Consider the following 22801-nt stretch of genomic DNA (forward strand, 5'->3'; position numbering starts at 1 on the left):
TTAACCCAAAGCTTTTCTCAGCCCATTTTTTATTTCACACTCATAGTAGCTCACTCCACTTCACAGCATTTTGTTGACTCTTGTTGCGTCGGCTGTAAAATAGAGCATCCAAGTATTTTTTATTTTTTTTTACCTTTATTTCACCAGGAAAATCCCATTTGAGATTAAAAGCCTCTTTTGCAAGAAAAAAGTGATAACAAAAATTGTTTTTAAACTATACAGTCCCAAAAAGAAGGCACCTCAATGTCTCCAGAAGGTGTCTTGCATTTCAAAGTATGTCCTAAACAAATCAAGCATCTGTGTCTGTAAGTTAAATCAAAGCAGATCCTCATCTGGAGTTTGTTCTTGGAGAGTCTTTTTTGAGTGATTTGGGGCCATATTTATGCTTATTTTCCAATGCAATCTTTCTTTGTGTTTTCGGTGTAGTAATTTTTGAAAGGTATTCTAATATAAAATGCCCGTTTTGAATGAGAAAAACAAACATGTCGCCTAATCTTTATTTCTCTTCAAAGAGTAGCGTTTTATAATTGGTCTACGGCAAAACCCTCAAATCATCTTCTGCATATGTGATTAATTGACAGACTGAACATAAATCACTTAACAGCTGTGTCCAACAGTGGAGAAAAAGCTCATTAATTAAAAATACCAAAAACTTATGGGGATTTTTTCTTCCCCCATTCAAGCAACATCGTGATACATTTTTCGTGATTGCAGCTTACGTTTACGTTTTTAAGTAGAGTGACCTGCAAAAAAATAAAAATAAAATAAAAAATAACAGACTTCATGAGGAGATTTTAAACCTCATAAAAACTTCATCAACCTTGTAAATTAGAAATCTGGGCAATCAAAAGGATGGTAAAACCTCGAGGTTTTGTGATGTTTCTAAGTACAGCTAATATACAAAATGAAACCGGTCAAAAAAAAAAGAGAAGATGTAACAGATGATCCATTGACGCATTTATTATCTAAACCCACTGAGTGCTGTTTAGGTGAGAACCTGGACAGATCAGCTGTCTATCACATGTATAACATGCAACACCTACCTACTCAAGCAAAATGAATTTGAAAATGAATCTGTGCTGCAGGAAAATGTGATTGAAACGTGGGTAAAACGTTCGCATAAGGACATTTACATTTCAGTGAAGATAAAAAGTGGGGCTCAAAAACACTTCTAAAAAATTTTAACAAAATTTCTAAGAACAAATAAAGAGACATGGCCAACCTAGAAAAAAGCAATAAGACTAATTTCTAAAGTTGTCCAGTGTTTTTATTGCAAAGCTGATAATCTTAGCTTTACGTTTTAATTTGATTTCTGTTGACTTTAAGGATATTTTTCCCTCTGTTCTCTCACTTTTCTATTCTAATAATAATAATAACAAACTTCATATACAATACTCTGCCAAATGCGGCATCCAAGATGTTATTTGCAAATCCGATGTTACACATATTACTCTGCTTTAGATCCGAGAAACTCAAAATCCACAAAACAAGCATTAATATTCATAAAAAAATATATACGTACATTTCCCAGGTAACACATTTTTATGAGTTCCAAATCCTTCACACATGTTGTGACAGAAATGCTCGTGACTTGTGTTATATAGACGAGATGCATTTCGTCAAGGTTGGCGGTCTTGTTGAAAAATGCACGCAGCGATATTGAGGGACTGTTTCTCTTTGCCTGTACAGTGGTGACAAATGTAGATCAACACAACTCTACAAGCTCGAACTGCTAAATGCTCATGTTTTACGAACTCCTGCATTACAACAGCAGCAGCAGCAGCAGCTGTGTCAAGGTGAAAACCGGTTTAAACATTTATGTGGGTGCCTAACTGCCTGTATGACATTACCGCGTGTGGTTAAAAGCCCAATCCAGTAGAAGCTCCCACATTAAGCTTCAGGTCTAAATGTGCACATTTCGAAACAAGGGCTTTTTTCCGTCGTCGTTTACGTGTTTAAAAACGTAGACGTCATCTCAGAGATCCCAGTAAAACAAAGTTCAGCGGTGTATCCCGACGAACCAGCCGCCCTCCCTCTCCTCCTCCTCTTCCTCCTCTTTTTATAGTATCTCAACTCCACCGTTTCCCCATTACGCTCTTATTACCTACTCTGCTTGGATAAGCACAGCCAAATAACACATTCTTCCCTCAAACATAACACGCAGCCGCCTGGAAAGCTCATTAGAGGCACTCACAATTTAACACCACAAAACAAAAAATATCTGAGCCATCAGTGATGCCAATAAAGCATGGGGGCTCATTCTCAGAACACCCAAGCACATTTTTATTGGACTTTGCTTTAAAATGGAGACGGGTCTTCTGTACTTGGCATGTTTTCAGTCAGAGTTATCAGTTATTTGTAAGGCGATCTGGTAAAAAAAAAGATTTGAAAAGCAGTCCCTCTACTGTGTATACTTCCCATCTCTATCTGTTGTCTTTCACCTTTTTATACATCTGATTCTTTAGCCACATATTTCGGTCCCCAACGCGCTGCGTGATTCCCATTTAGCTCATTTTTGGGGTGTGCCATGCTTCTGAGTCCATCCCCACGCAGCAGGCTCTATGACAGCCGCCGCAGTCCCTGGTAGCTTTGGCCTTTCCTGTCAGAAGGAACCAAATGAGCTCCTCTTCATTCTCCTCTGCTGTTTTGCTCCCCCTGCTCCCCCCCAGGGGTCGAAACCACACAGAGAGCTCCACCAGCAAGTTGCCCGTCTCCCTGCCTGGACAACTCTCAGCATCATCTTCCGCCCTTCACTCCCTTTCGCGCTCTTCGTTTTTCTCACTTTCTTTTATGCCCTTCTCTGCTCTTCTGTCACACATTTCACGTCTCTGCTTCCTCTGTCAACATTTTCCCATCAATTTTTCTCAATCTTGCTCTTCCTGTATTGTTGCTTTGGTGTTCATATCACATATTTCTTGTTCTGAGGGCTCTCTGCGGACCTGGCATCAAGCGCAAGGGGTGAGAGATTCAGTGCCTCGCAAATGTATCCGCACCCCTTGAAGTTTTCTCTTGTTGCAACAGCAAACTTTCAAATATTTTAAATACTATTAATTTGAGACACAAACACAAATTACTGAATATTTGTGAGGTGTTTTTTTTTTCTTTACTAATCTGAATCTGTGATGTGCTTTTGTATCCAGCCCATTTTACTGGGATTCCCCTAAATAAAATATGCATGTACGTGGATGTTATCTAAGCAATGACATAAATCAAAACAGTCACAACTTTATTTTGTTTTACATTGACTCCAATCCAATGATGGTATTGCTTGAACTAGTGACTAATTTTTTGTTTACACTGAGCTAAAGGACAATTGATTGTCAGGGTTGTGGAGGAAGCTTAATTAACAGAAAAAAAATTATATATTTCTTGGATCTTTTCCATTCATGACAAATACGTGCAAATGTATGTAATCTTGCTAACAGCTGAATCTTTTCACAACGTGTCTTCCTCCTAAGGAAGAGTTCACCACATAAAATTGGCAAAAAGGTAGAAAAAATCAAACTCACCAATCAAAAACCACTTCAATGGATAGTTGTACATTTTTGTAATAAGGTTGTATTCAAATGGTTATGGGGAGTTTATGTCTTCTGCAGCGGGTAACGTCACTTAGTATTAAACTCACACTAGTCAACAGCAGAGTTCGACTGTCTAAATACAATGCCAAACGCAATAATGTCATACCAGTTTGTGCAAATGTTATTTTAAAATCTCTTAAGCCATCATTAGACTTGTAGTCTGTTACATTGAAGTCGGTGACTAATTGCATTAGATATGAAGGTAGGATGTGATTCGACCTTCCCTTGTAAGACGTTAACTTTCAATCATGTAAAGGTTTTCCCGTCCCCGACTGAAATTGGGCAAGAAAGGCAGTAAAAACAAATTGAAAAATCAAGAAAACAACAAAAAACAGCTATCATATTTTGACTTTCTACTCTGATTTTATTTTTTATAAATATGTTAGTCTGTCTAATGGATCTGTTCTCATTGGGTTTTTTTCCAAGACAAACGTCTTGTTTTTCATTTTCCTGTGTAAATGATTATTTCATGTTTGCCTTGATAAGTTATTTCTAATTGAAAGCTAGTTAAAGCTTCCTAGTATTGGGCTTAAATGAGCCGCTTTGACATCGCTGTAGTTTTAGGAAAGAATACCTTAATTTTGGTGTTGGACTCTCTTAAACCAGCCATTATATTCAGGCTCTGGGATGAGCCGATTTATATTTATACTAAATGAAAACATGAAGAGTTATGTACTGGTTAGGAAAAGAGGCAGACTTGGGAGACAACTGCATTGAATACTGCAGCCTCTGTTTATAGTGTGCCTGACGTACACTGGGAAAATAGAAGAAACGCCTGAGTAGGACGCTTATATTTCACACGACAAACACGTGCCATTTCAGCTCCTTCCTCCACAATTATGAAACCAAGACATTTTGGGAACTCATTAAAAAATGCCTTTCAAAAATCCCAGCGGTTCACACAAATACTTTGAATCCATCTGTTAATTAAGATCGATCCTTTTCTTCCAGACCTCCAATAGATCCAACAAAAGTTAAAGCAGTCTCTTTTTTTTCCACTTTACTTTAATGCTGGCACTTTTTACTTACACTTTCTGGCATTAGGGATTGCAGGCAGCAAACTGTTTCAGGTGTTATTTCTGCCGTCTCGTCCTTCCCTCAAACACATCCTGAGGTGTGCAATTTTAGAGTCTTTGGTACTTTTTGTTTCAGGACACCTTAATCATTTTTCCATTTGCTGTGTGTTATGTCTGCCTTTTCTTTAAGCTCGTTTTTTTTTTTTTTTTTTTTTTTGTACAGCTGCTCAAATATAATCTATGTTTGCCGTTTCAAACTGTCAGTGTTTGTGAACGCATCATCCTGATGAGTGTTTTTTAAGCAGCGCCGCAATCTGGAGTTGCACACACTGTTTAAAGCTAGATCTGATAACAGCACCCAGCGATATTAAAAGAAGCTGAGAATAGTGATGCAAGTCTTAATGATTCACAACCTGATGAGTGATATTAGGAACAAATACCAGGGAAAGAAGTGACAATAACATATTTTTTCAGGTGCTAAATTGATTTTTTTTTATCAATGTTCAAAATTTTGGATCGTGTCATGCAAATTAAAATGAAAACTGACGTTTTAAGCAAGGCACCCGCAATGTTTAATTAATTTTTTTCTCAAAAAAAAAATAAATAAATAAACGGAATCATCTGTTGCTAAGCAAAAACTAGCATATCGCATAAGACTATGCAGCTAAACAAATGCATCTGTCAATTTTGGCTCCAAACGATCACAAAACAAAATGTGAAATTATTTTTCTTGAGGTATTATTTTTGGCAATTTCCATTCTGCAAGTATTTTCTTATCTTCTTCTTTTCTTTTTCTTTGTGCCGCAGCTGATTTACGCTTCCATCACTTTTGAAGACTGAAGACATGTGCCTGGGGTAGCCTTGTTTTGAAAAGTCTGCACTAGTAGAAAATGGCAGAAAGAAGTCAGGATAAACAGTGAAACGTTCCCCCCGCTGTATGAATTGACAGATGGTCGGTACGAAAGGTCTTGCGGCAGTCAGCGCTTTTTTTTTTTTTTTATCTGGGAAAAGTCGGGCTTCAAGCAGACAAAAATCCAAAGGTGTGATGGGGTAAAGTGGCAAAAGGACCAGCCTGCGGTGACAGCAGCAGCATTTAGCAAACAAAAATGATTGAGTCGGTTCATTTGTGCGGGGAAACTTTTGATAAACCCACGGATCAAAAACTCATACGCGGTTTGGAAGTCGGTATTGTTGGAACCAAATAAGCAACACAGCAAATTTGTGCACACTTGATATTAGAACTTTAAGTGATCTTTCAGCAGCTACCAGAGAAAGTTGTTTGAATTGATTTAATATTTGGCTTAAAGCACTTATGGTTCATCTATCTGTGGTCTTGTAGATATGTTGGGATGTATTTTTAATTATTTCCTCAGATTCTTGGAGTACATGATGTTACTTTTATTTATTCAAATAGCATCCTGCATGTGACTGTTATTTTAAGGGAAACTTCGACAAGAAAGTGGCAAAGGAAATGTTATGTTCAAGAAAATTCAGTTTTCCGAACTCCTTATGTATAATCGAGTGACTTAAATTTAACGTTCTGCTGGTCAGCAGGAGTCAAAAACCGGCAGGAGGCAGGCAAGATTATTTCCAAGTGGATATTTAGACTGAACAAACCCAGGAATTATTTTCAGTGCGCACAGGGTGATGGTGATTACTGGCTGAAGGAACAATTGAAGCTGATGAACTGAAGTTGTGGCAGCTGACAGATGAGGAAAGGTTAGAAATGACAGAATGAATACCTGGGAAAACAAGAAAAAGCAAACGGAGCATTAAAGGATTCACTAACATACTCAATGAAAAGAGTAACTCAAAAGAGACACTCGGGTAACAACAGCAAAACACAGAAGTGGTCAGAATTCAAAACCATAACAAATGACCAGCAAGCTCAAAGTACAAAGGATCATGACAGAGCACTAGCTTAGAGCAGGATCCAGCTTAAAATAAATAATAATAAAAAAAATAACTCTCCTAGTAATGAGGTGAATTGGTGACTTGGCTTGAACCTGGTCCTTGTGCCACAGAACTAGATGATGGGTTTGAAGGAGCATATGTTCATTTGAAGCGCAACAAAAAGCTGCATAACAGCAGACGGTAATAAGAGGGGACCGACACACCGGATTGTGAAAAGACAAAAGCCAAAAATGATTGGAAGAATAGATCATGTGATTGGTGTCCTCCTTTGCCCGTATTCATGCACACATGCTCTTTTGTGTCCGTGCATTCCGCGGGGTTACCGTCAACCTGGCCTGCCGATGATCAAAGAAAGAACAAAGCAGCTGCACGCTATTAAATATAAATGGCGTTGAGATTAAATAAAGTCCCTCCCAACCGATCCCTCTTTATCTTTGTCCTCTCCCTGGCATTCTGTGCTTCTGCCAGCTGCTGACACTCAAAAGCATCTTGTTGCAGCAGAAGTAGCTCGGCCGAGCTGCCGGAGAATATCCTGGGGACGACGCACATCCGTTCTGCCGACCTTCTACGCACGCCGTAACATCCGAACATCCCGTTTTATGCCGGAATCTGGTTCCGTAGGTTCATACAGAAGATATTCTAGAAAGCGTCGTCTGCTTTAAACGGTCTGTTTTTGGATTCCAATCAAGTCATGGCAATCTTGTTTGAATAATCACCCCAACCTTTTCCCCGCAATAACACATTTGTCTTAAGAAGTGGTGGTTGTGAGAGCAGGTTGTGATTTAACTCCACATTATTTATGCCGGCCAGAAACACCTCGGACCAAATAAGTCGAACTATTGTGTTTGCTACTGTGAATAAGAAAAACAAGCAAATGTTAGTATTTTGACCACAGGTGCCTGCAAGTAGAGGAGAACGCCGGTTAAAAAAATAAGACCTAGGAGAGCCATCGACCGAGGGGATCCATTTTAAAGGTGGCAGCTATTTAGCGCTTTCCACGCTGCAAACAAATATTAGTCAAAAAAACAAACAAAAATAAATATAGAAAAAGCAAGAAAATTAATTGTCAGACTCCAGGGAGGCGCATGCTGACATCTGCAATTTTCTCCGAATAAAAATCTTTTTTCAGACCACTTTCTGTGAGTTTTGTGAGAGTTGAGTTAATCTATGTTTACTATGTAATGACCCTCTTTGACTCTGCCTTGGCAGCTTTTGATAAATGAGGCAGATTTTAAATGTCACAGTTATCAAGTGTTTCTCTCTCTCTCTCTCTCTCTCTCTCTCTCTCTCTCACCTCCTCTCAGTGGAGTCCCTCGCATTCTAGGCTGTAATTAAACAGGTTCCCAAGCTGCAGCATTTTAATACGCATGTGTCAGTGCAAATAGCAGTGATCACAGATGTTCGTCACTTTGGAAGTCTAAGTCTGTTCATTCATTCACTCATTTTATGACCAAAAACAGCCTTTAGAGCAAGGATGGAAGTTTTTATTATTATTTTTTTTTTATTATCATTATTAGTTGGCCACAGTCCTGACCACCTATATGAGTGTATGTCACGATTCTGGAGATGATGATCCAGTCTCAGATCCAGGAAGAACACTTCGGTCTTCATCCAGGCTCTGCAACTCTGCACGAGGTCTTTATTAAAGAAAAAAAAACAACTGCCGAATGTCAACATACCAAGGTTGTTTTAACTTCAGTGGATTTTAGATTTCAGTGCTTCCTTTTGCGTATGTTGTGAACTTCCTGGACTTCCTCCCCCCTGTAAGCTACCTGAAAGGTTTGCGGGTGGGTGTGAAGACGTCACGATGAAGATTAGCGTCTGTCAGGGTGCTTGAGCTGAAAAGGGGATGAATCACAACCTTGAATGAAAATGAATTTTAATATGGTGCGCTCACACCAAATGCGTTTTGAGCGTCAGGCACGTCCGGGGTACATTCAAAGACTTTGTCGAGGGCCATTGTGGTGTTTTGATGCGTTGATCGCGTTCAGCATGTCCGATCCTCCGCATAGAGTTCAAATGTAAACCAGACTTTCCTGACTCTCAAAACACGTTTGGTGTGAACGCACCTTTGCTCCCTATGGAGCAAAGAGCATTAAATTGGTGGGTGGATAGCAGATAGCATATGTAATGATTGAGGTGACGTACCAGTCTGTTATGGTAAAGAGGAAGTCAGAAGAAAAAGGACAAAGCTTTCTTTCCTTTCACCAGTTAGTCTATATTTCATTCCTGAAGAATAATCATGAGCTGTGGTCACTGACTGAAAGAATAAGCAACTCAGAATGACCTCATTTGACCTACCTAGCTCAGAGCTTCACTCTCCAAGAAAAGAGTCACTGCTCGTCCACATAGAAATGAGCAAGTAGAGCTGGATTGGCCTTCTAATAAACATGTCCTCTGCACACCTTCTAAGACAAGGGTTTCAGACATGTCTGACAGAGAGAAGACCTTGGGGCAGAGTCAGGGCTCAGTGGGGAGATTACATCTTACAGCTGTGCTGAAGAAAAAAAAACTTTGCAATACTCCCTTATCCAACCCCCCAACCCACTGATAAGCTGAGGGAGGTTTCTAGGGAGAGGGAGATATGAGAATGTCATGCGCTTTAAAATGTTTGCATTTATGGACCCGGTCTGAGATAAGCTGGTAAACATGGGTTACTTTGGTAAACAAGATTCACTTTTTCTTTCTTTTTTTTACATTGGTCTGTTTTCACCAGAACATTATAAAGTTGAGTGTAATGAACACAATTAACATCTAAAGGCAGATAAATTGGGTGTAGTGGGATTTTTTTTAGGAGATCCTCTAACTCTTTAAAGCAAACGACATCAAATATACAAAACAATCTGTTGATGTAGATGGGTGAAACTCAATCGTTAATAACTGAGATGATGCCCAGTCGGTACATCTGCACCATACTTTTCAGGGATGAAAGGGGCTTCACTGCCTGGAGCTTCGTTTCTCCGGTGACAACTCCTCCAGAGTGCATGGTGTTATGTCATGTCCTGTCATGTCCTGTCTTGTTCAGGCCACACCAATGGCCTCTGGGCAGGAGTGGAACTTGTCCAGGATTGCAAGACATTTGTCACACCTGTTTTAGCATCCTGAGTAGGAGGTGCAAGAGCTGCCCGTGGCGGCGCAAGGAACAGAAAGTGCCGAAGTCGTATGCGAGGTGTAAGAAGTGTTTGACCATAGCTGTCCTGTTTTGGACGTCATTTTGCTAGGTCGTTACTGGCCTGCTAATGAGTGTGTTGATATCATGCCACATGCTATGGGATATGTACTGTGTTTCTGCGAATACTACGAGACGAGTGGGAGTTACTCAGTCCAGACATAAAAGAAGCATGTAAAGGCTGAACTAGAACAAAAACTTCTGAGTTATTCACTATTGCTCTAATTTTGCCTCTCTGTTGGCTCCTTTTCACTCTGCAATTTGCAATTTAGTGCATCATAACATTGTGTTGCCTGACCTTGATTATAATTTCCAGGCCTCTGTGTGAAACTTAATGCCTTGCCTTCACACTAAATTCCCCTTTTTCAAACACAATAAATGCAAAGTTAAACTTTTGCTGTTAGATTCAGTCAAAAAAATTAATTATAAAGTAAAATAAAGAAATGAAAGTGAAACTGACACATTTATCTGCCTTCTGATTAATTTAGCAAATGATGTTTTGTTCACTTGTGTACTTTTTGAGAAAACAAAAATCCATTAGATCAACAAACAATTATGCAACACTACATCTTTGCAAGCTTTACACCGTAAGGATGCTGTGATTGGGGAAAAAAACAAGCATTCATGCAGGGTTTTCATCTATGTATGAATTTGCTCAGATGTCCTGTCTCACTACAACAAAAAGGCATGTTGCTGTTTTAATTGCTCGGATGATTCTGCTTTAACAGTGGGTCACCATCAATCTGTGGCAAGATACATTCAGCAGCCTCCGTATGGCCACTTGTGGGTAGCAACAAGTTTGCAGATTGGTTAAGAAATCACTGGCAATATAGCTTTTTTTCTAATAAATATCTAGAATGTTTGAACTTGCAGATTTGCTCTTCTGTGAGACATGCTCTAAGTAGTTTGCAGGTTTGAATCCCACGTAAGAACCGATTGCTCTGGCAGCTGTCCACTGCAGACACTCTGCACAACACTATTTCAAGACAGGAACTATCTCTTCAACCTTGACCTTTATGTAACATCTACTGAACTCACGATTAGGATGCTACTCTGTTTTTTTTCACCTTTTATCTTGAAGCTTTCATAAAATCCAGCGTATTGTCTTTCTTCTACTTTTCACAGCCCTCTTCAGTTGGGATTCTGTCTACGTTTGTTCGCCTTTCTGAATATCTCCCTGAAAAAGAAAAAGAAAGGCGCTTACCACTAAGGAGGCGTTCGTTCATCTTTCCTTTGCTGTCTTATGAGCGCTCTTTTTGTCATCAGCCTAAATCACTCTATTTCACTCCTTCCTTTTCTTTTTGCCCTTATCACTAAAAAAGGGAAAGTACATCTTTATCATTACCTCACGGTGTAGCACAGCGGCAGACTGTGCAAACTGAGCTGTAAAACATTTGTCATTGCTTTCATGTACAATAAAGTCACAATCTAGATCTTTTGAGATGTGTGAATTCGGCAGCTGGCAGCAATTGTTCCTGAACAGTAGCTTCATCGTGTTTGATTTGTTTACACCGTGTCTAATTGCATCCGTCGTAAATAATGTTGATGAAAAGAAAATGATCTATGCTGTATTCTGGTATGATTCAGAATTCTAACCACAATATTACTATAATAAAATATAATATGTTATAATATGTAGCTTGTATCTTGCTAATGAAGGAAATATTTTTATGTTTAAAGGTTTGAAAGAAAAAAAGAAAGATATACTGTCAGAATCGGATATAATTTTATATCTGACAAGATATACATTTTATCCCAGCTAAAATAAACATTGTGGTGCATTGTGGGATGGGCACTCGCACACTTAGGAGTTATATATATCGTCTGCTCCGATCATTATTCAGTTTATACCAAATTGTGGTAACAACAAGCTATTATAGCCAACTGAGCTAACCCTAGTGTCACAGCAGTGCTGCCAGTCTTCTTCTAGTTCCTCTACAGAATCATGTTGTTATTTGGCCTCAATACTCACCTATTTCTAGTTGTTCCATTCATAATGTGAAACCTACTTTTGCAATAATCTAGCTCTTGTTCAGGTATATTAAGAATTAAAACTTACTCTTAATATCGGTCCTGAATCAACCCCAATATCATAACACTGCTCCCACAGGCGCACTTGATGCCCACTAAGCAGGAAAGGTGTAACTTTTCTCAACCTAATGCTCTCATCTCAGCAGAACAGGGTAATCAAACCCTGTTTCTCCAGCACTCCAGTCTTACGTCGTTACAGTCCCTGGCAAATCAAAGCCTTGTTTTTCAATTAACCCAATTTTTTTTTACCTGTTGTAATATCTTGAATTGTCTTTGCTTTGTGCAAATGGGGAAGCTCTTATTTTACCTGCTAAGTATTGCTTTTTTTTTTTTTCCTCCAATTGGACTTTCTTGTTTCAGATTTTTAATTTTCTTGAAACCTTCTTCGGCAAATATTAGTATTCACACCTTTATTCAAGATTTCCTTAATGTGTTGAGCTGTTCTAACCTCTGTTTTAGTAGTTTTAACAGACTCCATAGATTTTTTTGCTCCTGTTTTGTTTGCCCGATGCAGATCAATAATTTGACCTTTCTGAAACAGTGGAGCATGTTTTCCCCGACCAAAGAACGCGTATTCTAACAAGGAATAAAAAGCTACCCATTGCTTTACTTTGAGTTAAACAACATCTTGGCATCTGAAACATAATAATCACTGCTGTTCTTTTCCAATGGGAGGCTCTTGTCTATTTGCTTAGTTAAATATAGGTTGTGACCTTTCTCTGGGCAGGCAGTGTAAACATGCATTCTTTTGGATGTTGTGTGATAAAATGAAATTTATGTAATGTTGCCTGATTATATCACGGCGGGACTTTGCAATGGTCAAAATTTACATAACGGTGTTGAGGTTGTTCCTAAGAAGAAAGGATGTAGCATAAGGTTAAATCAATTTTTTATGCTTTTATGTCTTTGATAGGTTCGTAAAAACAGAAGTTTGTAGCATTTAACGTGAATAATATCTACAAAACAGTTTGCCTTCCTAGGCTACCAGTTGCTGTTGTTTTCCACTTAAGCATAGTGACATTTTTTTTTTATTTCTTTTAAAGTGCATTAAGTGCAAATGGGAAGTTAATCATTCATTTATCACAAGCGTAAATTTCAACATATTCTGCTGGGATTTTAGGTGACAGACCAACAAGGCAGGACCTAATTGTAAAGAGGAAGAATAAAAAAAGCTTTTCAAAATATTTTCCAAACAAAAATCTGAAAAACATGCCTTGAACATGTATTCAGCCACCTTAACTGTTGCACTCATGACTAAAATTCTTTGCAAAGTCATCTAATTAGACCAGGGAACAGGTCGGACTGAATGTTGTGCAGCAGCAATATTCCATGTTATAGTTGAACCCAAAACTATTCAGAGACACGGCAAATGTAGGAATAAAAATTTTTAGTCAATTAAGTTTAATGTAGAATGCAAAATCACATAACTGCACAATATAAAAGGGGCACCATTTAGGAAAACGGATATCTCAGACAATGCAGTTTTTGCTGAAAATTTTTTCTAACCATTTGAGTAATTAAAGGAAAAGCTTTTACTTTAAATATGAGCCAACTCATAGCATGTGTCCACGCCGAAGAGTCTCTTTCAGACTCAAGTCAGAACATCAAAGTGCTACAGTTTGTCTGTGTCAGAATGTTAGTGATATTAAAAGATGAATCCAAATCTAAATTTGTAGTAACACATGAGAATTAATTGCTACATGTTCTTTGTCTTATCACACGAGATCCAGGAGTGCAGACGGTTCAAGGGGCGTGAATACTTTAAACACTTGAACGAAAAGAAGTTAAGTTTCAAAACTTTAGCTGCTCCCCAAATTGCCGCCAGTGTTTCCGGTTGCTTCCTTTCTCTCATGTGAGTGAAAACACTTCTTCATTTATTCTCCCTATTATGGAAAGGAATATATATGTCTATTTTCATAACTTTTGTGGCACATAAAAGACAACACAAATGAAAAGTTTCTTTATATTGGGAATACTAAAGTGCAGTGCAGATTAATTTTGAATTGGAAGCAAATGAAAATGGAAAATATTAAGGGAAAAGAATGGCGCATTTTGACAGCTATTATGAATGAATTTCAGCATTGCCTTTTGCTGGGACAAAGAAAATAAGGCTTTTACTGTTATTAGCAGTAATTTTGGTTATTTCAGGGTTTTGCTGGAAAACCCACTGTGCACAGTAGCATTTGCTTCCTGATTGTGATGCATGCTCCACCAAGGTGCAAATCAGTTCACTAGCTTCAGCACTTAAGTTCAAATCAGAACTTGTTCTGAGCAAGCACTCCCATGAATGCTCAAAATGACATGTCCGAGGGTGGCCTTGACTATGAGCTACTGGATCTGGGAAAAGCAACATAATTGCAGGCAATGAAATCCACAAGTTCTGTTCGCTTTACATCCTCTGCAGAATTACTCAGTGGGGTGAGAGAAAGTCAACCAGCATAATGCAGAGTCCTGCTGCCTATACTTTTCCTGTCAAACTGCTAACAAGCACAAATGATTTTTTAATGATAGGCCCCTCTTTCCCTCAAAGCTGTCTACTCGCGAGCGGTTGTACTCGTACACACATGACACAACGTTGCACACGTTCACTCCCACACATGTACATAATGAATTTTTATCCAGGGAAGGACATTTGGTTTAATGGCTATCAGCCACGGCTATACCCACACATGCTGCTGCATAGGTGTACGGTTCCAACAGGATGCGTCTTTCCCCCCGCCTCGTCACGTCGCTTATTTCTCTGAGATAAGCATGTGATGCATGAATGCTCCAAATGATGATGCGTCTCAGGTGCAGAAGACGGAAACATTAGTACTGGGGAGATAAGCAAAAAAATGTGTCTGTATGCGGGTCCTCCAGAGGTAAATAAACAGAAACACAAGACTCATAACTACTAGTGTCTCCTCCACGTAAAGAAACATTAAAGATTGAGATCTCTGCATATTAAACATTTCTTCAAAGTTCTCTGGAACATGACCTATTTTTCTGAGGGGCTATCAGATTACAAACACTTGTACAATGACTCACAATGTAGAGTAAACATTGCTGTTGCCTATTCCTTTTCATTATGATGAAGGAAAGTAGAATGTTTATATTACATAATGCAGGGAAGAGTCATATTTTTTCAGCAGAAACTATGCTGTGTTATTGCAAAAAAAAAAAAGCTGAACTGTTTTTTCTGAGCATTCTGTGTTTGTGTTACTGTGCAGCAATGACAAATGAAACTATATTCTGTTTTTATTGTCCTATTTATTTTATTCCAAAGTTTTGAAGCTTGTTTCCACCGATCATAACCGGGTGTTTAGAAAAACGTGGGAAAGTATTAGCAATCTTATGGATTTCTTCTGTTTTTATCATTTTGTCACGTGTGAATGCTGCTGACCACTTATTGAAATTTTACGTCATTCAAAGCACACCTGTTTAAAAATGTGCTTTTTAAATCCTTTCTTTTATTAAGTAAAACTGTGCAGTGTTTATGTTTAGGATATTTTCTTTTCTTTAGCAGTTTTGATTAAACCTGTAAGTCCTAAACGGATAAAGCACTGGTGATAAAGCCAAGCGTGCAGTACCGTAACTCTGCCACACGGCAAAAATTCCAACGTTTCTGAAAAGGGGAGACGTTGTGCTTTCCAGCCAATATCGTGTTTTTACGGTAATTTCACCCCCACTGTAGCAGGGAGTGAAATTAATCTGAGGGGCGCTCTTTTAATAGACTGTAAAAATAACTTGCTAGATATTAAAAGTTTGAGTTGTTATGGATAAATGGGCGAATATATTCACTCACAGAACATTTAAAGAAGTGCGTACAATTAAAATAAGCAAAAATATAGAGGCTGACATTTTAAATTTCGGACAAAATTAAACGACAATTGTCTTCTGTCTAGCAATAATAAATCAGCTATGATACAGCCCCGTGTTACCATTCTTAGAGTTGCTACGATGTGCTAATTCGTGCTAGCTAATTATTAGAAATATACTGTTGCCGTTTAAGCATCCACTTGCTACAAATCTAACAAAAATAATATTTCTTGTGTGGGAATATTTGCCCTCATTTGGGTTTGCTAACAAGAATGGAGAATACCAAGGGTGTGCAGTACTCTCCCTGCAGATTTTACACAAGAATTTGATTGATACATATTTTTGAACCAGCCTCAAAACCGCTATAGGCATATCATTTTCACAAGAAAGATTGAATCACACAAGTCACATAATAAATCAAAGACACCTGTTGATTACTTTATTCATTTATACACAAGTCTTAAGAGTTTTTTTAAAAAGTAGTAGCAGTGGTATTACCCTTGGCTCCACAGAGCACCTTTAGTGCCTAATTGCTTGAAGAGCCCTCACAACTGGCTACCATCTTTTAAAAATAATCACGATCAAATTAGGAACTCTACTAACAGCAGAAGCGACTCTTTGCAATCAGGCACAAGCTGAACTCCTGCTGTTTTCAAACTAACACGGCTTTTCTTTACTATAAATCGTACCTCACCTGCAAACCAATAGTGTAGTCTTAGCACAATGAAGGCTACCTATTTTAATTCACAGCAAATCGTTTGTCGAGGCTGGCTGTTCCCTTTGTTCTGCTCTGTTTTTTTTTTTCTTTGCTTTGTTAGTTTGCATTCAAGTTGGAATTCCTCATGGTTAAGTTATGTTGCACAGATGACAATAGACGTCTACCACAGCAGCCCATCAATGTAATATAGCAAAGCTTTTAAATAACATTTCTGCTGCAGTTGCACGTCTGTTTCACTGTTTTTATCTTTCATTATTGTGAGTAGTCTGTCTTCGTGCACAAATACAGATGCATATTTTGCATATTTACAAAAAAGTCATCCTACCACACATAATGTCATATAGTATATAAATATTTTTAATCCTGTTTTTTTATATATATATATATATATATATATTACCTTAACTTTGTCATTTTGGGACAGTTTTCTGTTTCATTCCAAGCTACAACCCACTTCCTGGGTCTGTTACTCAGCGCTGAACATTTTCATACTTTTATTTCATTTAATAAAACCTTTTCTCAATTTAAATTGAATGATTGTACTAATTACTATCCTCACACGTCTCTGTTCTCATTTCAGCGCACACTGATAATTAGTCCTTGACTCAATAAATTTCTGTCAGATTGCTATTTTTTGTTTTCCAGTGTTTAAACTAATATTCCTTGACATTACCACATTTCTTTTTAGATTGGTTCTGTTTATGTTTTGTACATTTCCCTTTTTTTCTCTTCAATGTGGCAAATATCTGGTGAGATGTTTTAGATAGATTTTTGGCACTAATGGATTTTATTGAACAGTAGAGAGACAGGAAATAGGGTGGATGGAGAAAGGGACGACATGCAGCAAATGGACCAAGATCGGGAATTGAACCCAGGACAACTGAGTCGTGGACTTCGGCCACATGCTGCATGTTCTCTACCAACAGAGCCACGCGGGAACCGATTCTCCAGATAGATTTCCAACATATTTTTAAGTCTGCTACCTTAAATCCCCCCGCCGTCCTAATTGTTTCTCAGAGATTAAGAAATATTTAGGGAAGTTCAAGCAGAACAAATGTGAAAGATATTCCTTTATCTTAGAGAATCAGCAATTACTAAATTAAAAAATTGACACTAATTATGATAACTTACCTTCTGTGAAAGGTCAGATTTTTTTTTTATCTTTTCCGCCGACATGCTTGCTCATATGACCTGAGGATTTTAATTTACTCATCAGGGGTGTGTGTTCAAGTTAATCATTATTAAGCACTTTGACTCCTATTAGATTGTGAGATTGCCTGACATTTTATTGAGAAAGTGACGAGGGAAACCGATGTATCAGGACTAAACTAAAACAAACTAAGCCTCTATAAGTGGGCGCGGCCTTGCACATCTAAACTGTCTGGACACTGTGAATCTTTTGTGACCACACAGCAAATGTGTATGCCTTTCAGAGCAGTATTATGAATTTTCCAGGCACATAGTGCAATATTATAGGACCATCGAGTAACTGTGTTACTTTCAGTTGTAAAAATGAGAGAGAAATTTGACTTCACAATTTGACACCTTGAAATAGCTGCTTGTCTCTTTAAGAACCTGCTACAGTTTTGATTACATCATCACAACAATCCTCCTCCATTATGCCGTTTTAAACCGTTCTTAGGAGCGTTGGACTGAGATGTAGACCCAGTGTCATTTTCGTCTCAAGGTTAATTTGCTCTCAAGTGTGTCCCGCCTCCTTCATCATGCAGAGGTCCAGCCTTTTGAAACTTGATGGTAAAAAGCTTTGAAAAAAGCTTGAAGGCTTATGTTATGGAAATAACAGCAATTCTAACACAATGTAGATGCAATGTGTTGCTTAAATGGCAACTAAAGAGCTCCCAGGGTTCAAAAGACACACATTTAGGCACATGCATGACTTTAGGAGTCATGATCTGATTAGAATGCGAAGCCATACTTTCCTCTCTCCACATCTGTCATAATATCTTGTAACAAACATGCAATTGGTTTTCTATTTGTAGGATGACTAAGATAGATTTTTGTGCCTACTCCAACCCCTCACACAAATCCATCTTTCTTTGAGTACATGCGATGTTGGGCTACATCTACTGCAGATGCTGATGAGGAGGGATGGGATTCTACATGCGCAATCACTGGGATGTTAATTCTACAGAATAAATTCCTGTGGGATGTAATGTTAGAATCATGTGGCAAACTGTACGAGCATACGCAATCAGTATGAAAATGTCTTCATGGGACAACTTAACATTTGTGTGAACTGCCTGTGGCTGTGGTTTAGTGCAAGATGGGGCTGGATGGGACCATCTTTAGAAAAACCAGGGTAACACCAATCAAAGGTCTGGGGTCGGTTGTTCTGATTTTAAGTTTGTGTAAAGTTTTAACCTGCTTATAGAATAGGAATATTCTATTGTTTCAAAATTCAGAAATGTATACAAATTGTAGCCAGTTTCAGTGGCTACAATTCAGTTTCTCCTCTTGCACAATAATTAACAGCGTTCAAAAATAATTTTATAACTTTATTACAATTAGCAGTAATTAAAAATCTAAACAAGAACCAGAGTTATGGTTGGTGTAAATGATGAAATAAACTGGTTTAAAACAAAAACAAAGCATAAATCAAAACACATCTGTTCAAGTTAGCCTTTTCATTGTGATCTCTTGTTTTTCTTATATTATTTCGTTCTACATCTTTTCATTTTTTTTTACATATTCTTGCATTGTATTGTTCTTGTGAAGTCTCTTTGATGTCTTTAAAGTGTCTAACAAACAAATTGCATTATTTTAATTATTACAAATTGATTAGTTTGCATATATACTGTATCTTGTGAAGCTGACAAATCACCCTGAAGGGCACACAAGTGGATGTCTTGTGGTACCTCAAAAAATAATTTCCAAACCAACCAAAGGCCCAGAAAGTACAACATGGCAAAGAAGAGAAACGTCTGCTGCGGAGGCTATCTGTTACAGCAGAGAACCTCGCTGAACAGTCTTTGTAGAAAATTATAATGTCCTTGTATTAAGATTCTTACAGCTCTTCCTTTGACTTCCTTTTTTAAACACCTTACTGACGGTGGAAAGCTCACTTCAAGCCTCCGGAACAACTTCCACACTAAAGAGTGTTGGCGTCAGCATAACCCTGGCCTGCGTAGGTTTGACACATTCACTGACAGGGAGAAAAAGAAAAAAACATTTTTCCCTTTCAGACCATCTAATAATCTCTCCATTCCAGTCAACAAACGCATCCTAGCTGTGAAGGTGGGGTAGTTTGGTTGAAGATACGTTGTCAATTGATTTTAAACAACCCATGTTTTCTACTCTCTCAGGCATCCTGGAGTTCTCCCCTGTTCTTCTTCGATATCTTATGTCAGGTATGGGCTGTAGTTAGACACCGTAGTGTAGTGTCCTTATTTACCATGTAGTGAAGAAGTCTCCTCTTGTTATCACTGGTGATAAGTGGGAGGAACAGACAACAAAGAAGCAAAGAAAAAGAGAAAATTGTAATATTCCCTCACGTCTTGCGATGCTTGGACGCCTTTGCACTGTAGCTATTTGGAAGCTTGGCAAGCTGCGGCGCATTAACTGTTTCCACCTGTGGAGCTATTCACTCGTCTCTGCTCTCTAGTCTAGTCCATCTGTTTGCCTGAGTAGAAGTAAAGGGCCTTTCACCAGTTCCCTGGCTAAGTTTCATTTTCAGCGCAACGCAGGAGTTTCAGTATAAAGCGGAAGCAATGAGGATCCAGGAGACGATATTCATCTCTCTGATGCGTCTCGTTCGGTGATTGCGTCCGCACGCCTGACGAGTCACAGTCAAACCGAGCCGCACAGCTGTGCTGATCCCCGGTGCTCGGAATCGCACGGTGCGCCTCCACGATGGCAACCTCTCTTCATTCGCCTCTTCCTTTGCTTTCCCTCACAAACTGCTAATGAAGTCAATCACAACTGCTTTTCCCCTGATCCTTTTACCCCGACAGCTGATGGCGTGCGATTGCATCCACAATACTCTTTTAATTAGTATGGAGAATAAATTGGTTGAGCATGCCTTTTTTCTTAATTGCTTTTTCCTCAGCTTGGATTTAATTGGGCTCCAGTGCTGTTTATTGATCTACTTTGATGTGCTTTAATTTGGATAATTTTATATATTTATTTTGGATGTGACAAGCCAGTTTGTCTTGAGGGGGGGAGAAAAAGAGAGCGATGGGCTCTAGGGGACTAGCGCCGCGGCGGACTGTGAGCCCTGGGGTCCTTTGCGTGTGATGGCAACTAGGTGGGGAGATGATCAAACCCAGAAGGCAACTAAAGCGGCTCCACTACAGTCCAAGAGGACTCAAGTGAGCAGCTCTTTGATCTTGCATCAACAGCTCATAAAAGCCAGTGTGGATCAGGAAAGCGAGGGAAGCAGGTTTTCAAAGCCAGCCCTAACAGGCCTGCAGGCCAGTACACATTTCTTCCAGCAGCTAGCTTGAATTTTGTGCCTGATTCATGCTGCGTCATCTCTCCCCCTCCTGCCTGCCACAACAAAGCCCAATTTTCATCCTCCGCCTCCGTAGTTTCATAATTAGTGTGCTTCTCTGCGTGTGATTGTGGGGTTTGTTTTGTAGATCTGGCGTGTGTGCATTCGCTTTTCACGAATATTTGCTTGTGCAGTAGTTTTGTTTTTATGACATTTACGTTGAGTCCTTCTTTGCATTAAAGTCTCTCTTATCTTCTTCCTCTCACCATTTTCTCCTCTCACTCGCAGGGGGTAACTTCACCCTCGCTGAGTTGGGAGTTTGTGAGCAAACTCCACCGCCGCATCCCGCTGCCGTTCCCTACTGTCCTGACCTGGGCCTCCTCCAGAGGGGTTACTCCCTCAGCGCCGGCTCAGACGCAGACTCGGACCCAGAGGGGCCTTTGTCTCCAGAGCGAGCCATTCAGCTGTGGGCCGGGCGCGCAGGTGTGAAATCTCGCCGCAGCTCGGGCGTGTCCAGCCGTGAGAACTCGGCCCTCACCCTCACTGACTCCGAGAATGACAACAAGTCTGATGACGAGTCAGGTAGGAAAAAAAAAACAACGAACAAACAAACAAAAAACGGTAGAAGCTGAAGCATTGTTGAGATGTTATATGTGAAAGAAAAGAAGTACGCAGTGTCAAATGAAGGAGTTTTTGATGAGAGGATGACAGAAAACCATTAAATTGATTGTTTGAATCTGTTCATGATTACTTGGAATTACCCAAGAGAAACATCTTTTCTTTTCTTTTTTTTTGGTTCAATAGCACGCACACACAGTACTCAAAGTGCACCATTTCTTAAATCTCCTCTTCTCTGATTTCCCAACATAAATGTTTCGCTCTTTTTGGATATTGAAATAATGGAGCGTAACAGATCTCGATGTCTTTTGGTGATTTCACAAAAGGTTTGTACTGACAGAGCTTTGTTTGCCGTTTCTCCGTTCTAGCACCTATTGTTTCATCTTGTGATGATAAAAAATGCAGAACGCCACTTGACTTGCACTGCTGTTCTTAGCAGCATCTGCCTTGCAAAAGTGTTCATCTTCATTGACAGTTTTCATATTTTCTCATGTTACAACCTCAAATTTCTACTTATTTAATTGGTATTATCATGCAACACAAAATAAAACATAATTGTGAAGGTAAAGAACAAGAAAATTGGTTTTCAAAATGATTTCTATCATACCTCAGATCATAATTAGGTTTGGTGTGGACACCTCCATCTAAAACATTACATCATAGTGCCGTTTATGTTGCAATCATTGTTCCGATGCAAAATGAACCTCCATCCCATTCTCAAGTCTCATGCTGCACATCTACCATGGACCTTTTGCTCCTTCTACATTTGTTTTTTCTTTGCAGCTCAGGTGGAATATCTGATAGGTGTGCAGTTGTGCAAAACTCCATTTTGTATCTTCAGCTCTGCTTTCAAATTTTACTCAACTTTATACCAAGAACAGCACTCCCTGGTGGTGCTCCTCTGCTCTGCTGGTGACCCAGACTCAAGCGCCACTATTGCCACTGTATATCGAGATCCTATTTCGGACGTGTCTGATCTATCCTTTTGTATTCCTGTCACCGTCTGTTCCCAAATGTTCGTTCACAGATCAGCTGTATTTATGAAGAGACTGAATTGTCCGTAGGTGGACATATTTCACTATTTCATTTGATTGTACGAGATATTATCGATATGTATCAGAGCATTCCAAACTTTTCGTGTTTCTGTTTCTAAATAGAAATCCGTCTCCTTCCATTTTATAAACATACATTTTATGTCGGCCGCATTTAATCTCAGTAGTAACCCATAGTGATTTGTGGCGGTAACAAAGAAAATACGGAACAGTTCAGGGCGTATATATGTATATACGTGTGTGGCAAGGCATTGTACATCAATAGTCATGTTTTACCGGCTGACATAGTGCTGAAAGTTTTGTTTTTCTCTTAACATGGATATGAGTTACTGCAGATGTAGCCTGAAAGTGTGAGGTATCCAGGGAAATCTCCTTCCTCTGGCAACTTTGTTTATTGCCGGCTTCCCACTTCCTCGTTAATCCCGACGCAGTCGTAAACCTGTGCACCAGCTCCGCC

At 39.0% G+C, this 22801-nt stretch overlaps 1 protein-coding gene across 4 annotated transcripts in view; it reads left to right on the top strand.

Moving 5' to 3' along the window:
* tenm2 (teneurin transmembrane protein 2) overlaps positions 1 to 22801 on the top strand; it is a 282223-nt gene that overhangs the window by 70916 nt on the left and 188506 nt on the right. For all 4 annotated transcript variants that reach the window (XM_023328525.1, XM_023328527.1, XM_023328526.1 and 1 more), the window contains exon 3: positions 20963 to 21256. In XM_023328525.1, coding sequence (XP_023184293.1) covers positions 20963 to 21256 — 294 coding nt within the window. The remainder of the gene's footprint in view (positions 1 to 20962; positions 21257 to 22801) is intronic.

The sequence above is a fragment of the Xiphophorus maculatus genome, chromosome 23 (genome assembly GCF_002775205.1).
Source record: "Xiphophorus maculatus strain JP 163 A chromosome 23, X_maculatus-5.0-male, whole genome shotgun sequence".
In the NCBI taxonomy this organism is placed as follows: domain Eukaryota; kingdom Metazoa; phylum Chordata; class Actinopteri; order Cyprinodontiformes; family Poeciliidae; genus Xiphophorus; species Xiphophorus maculatus.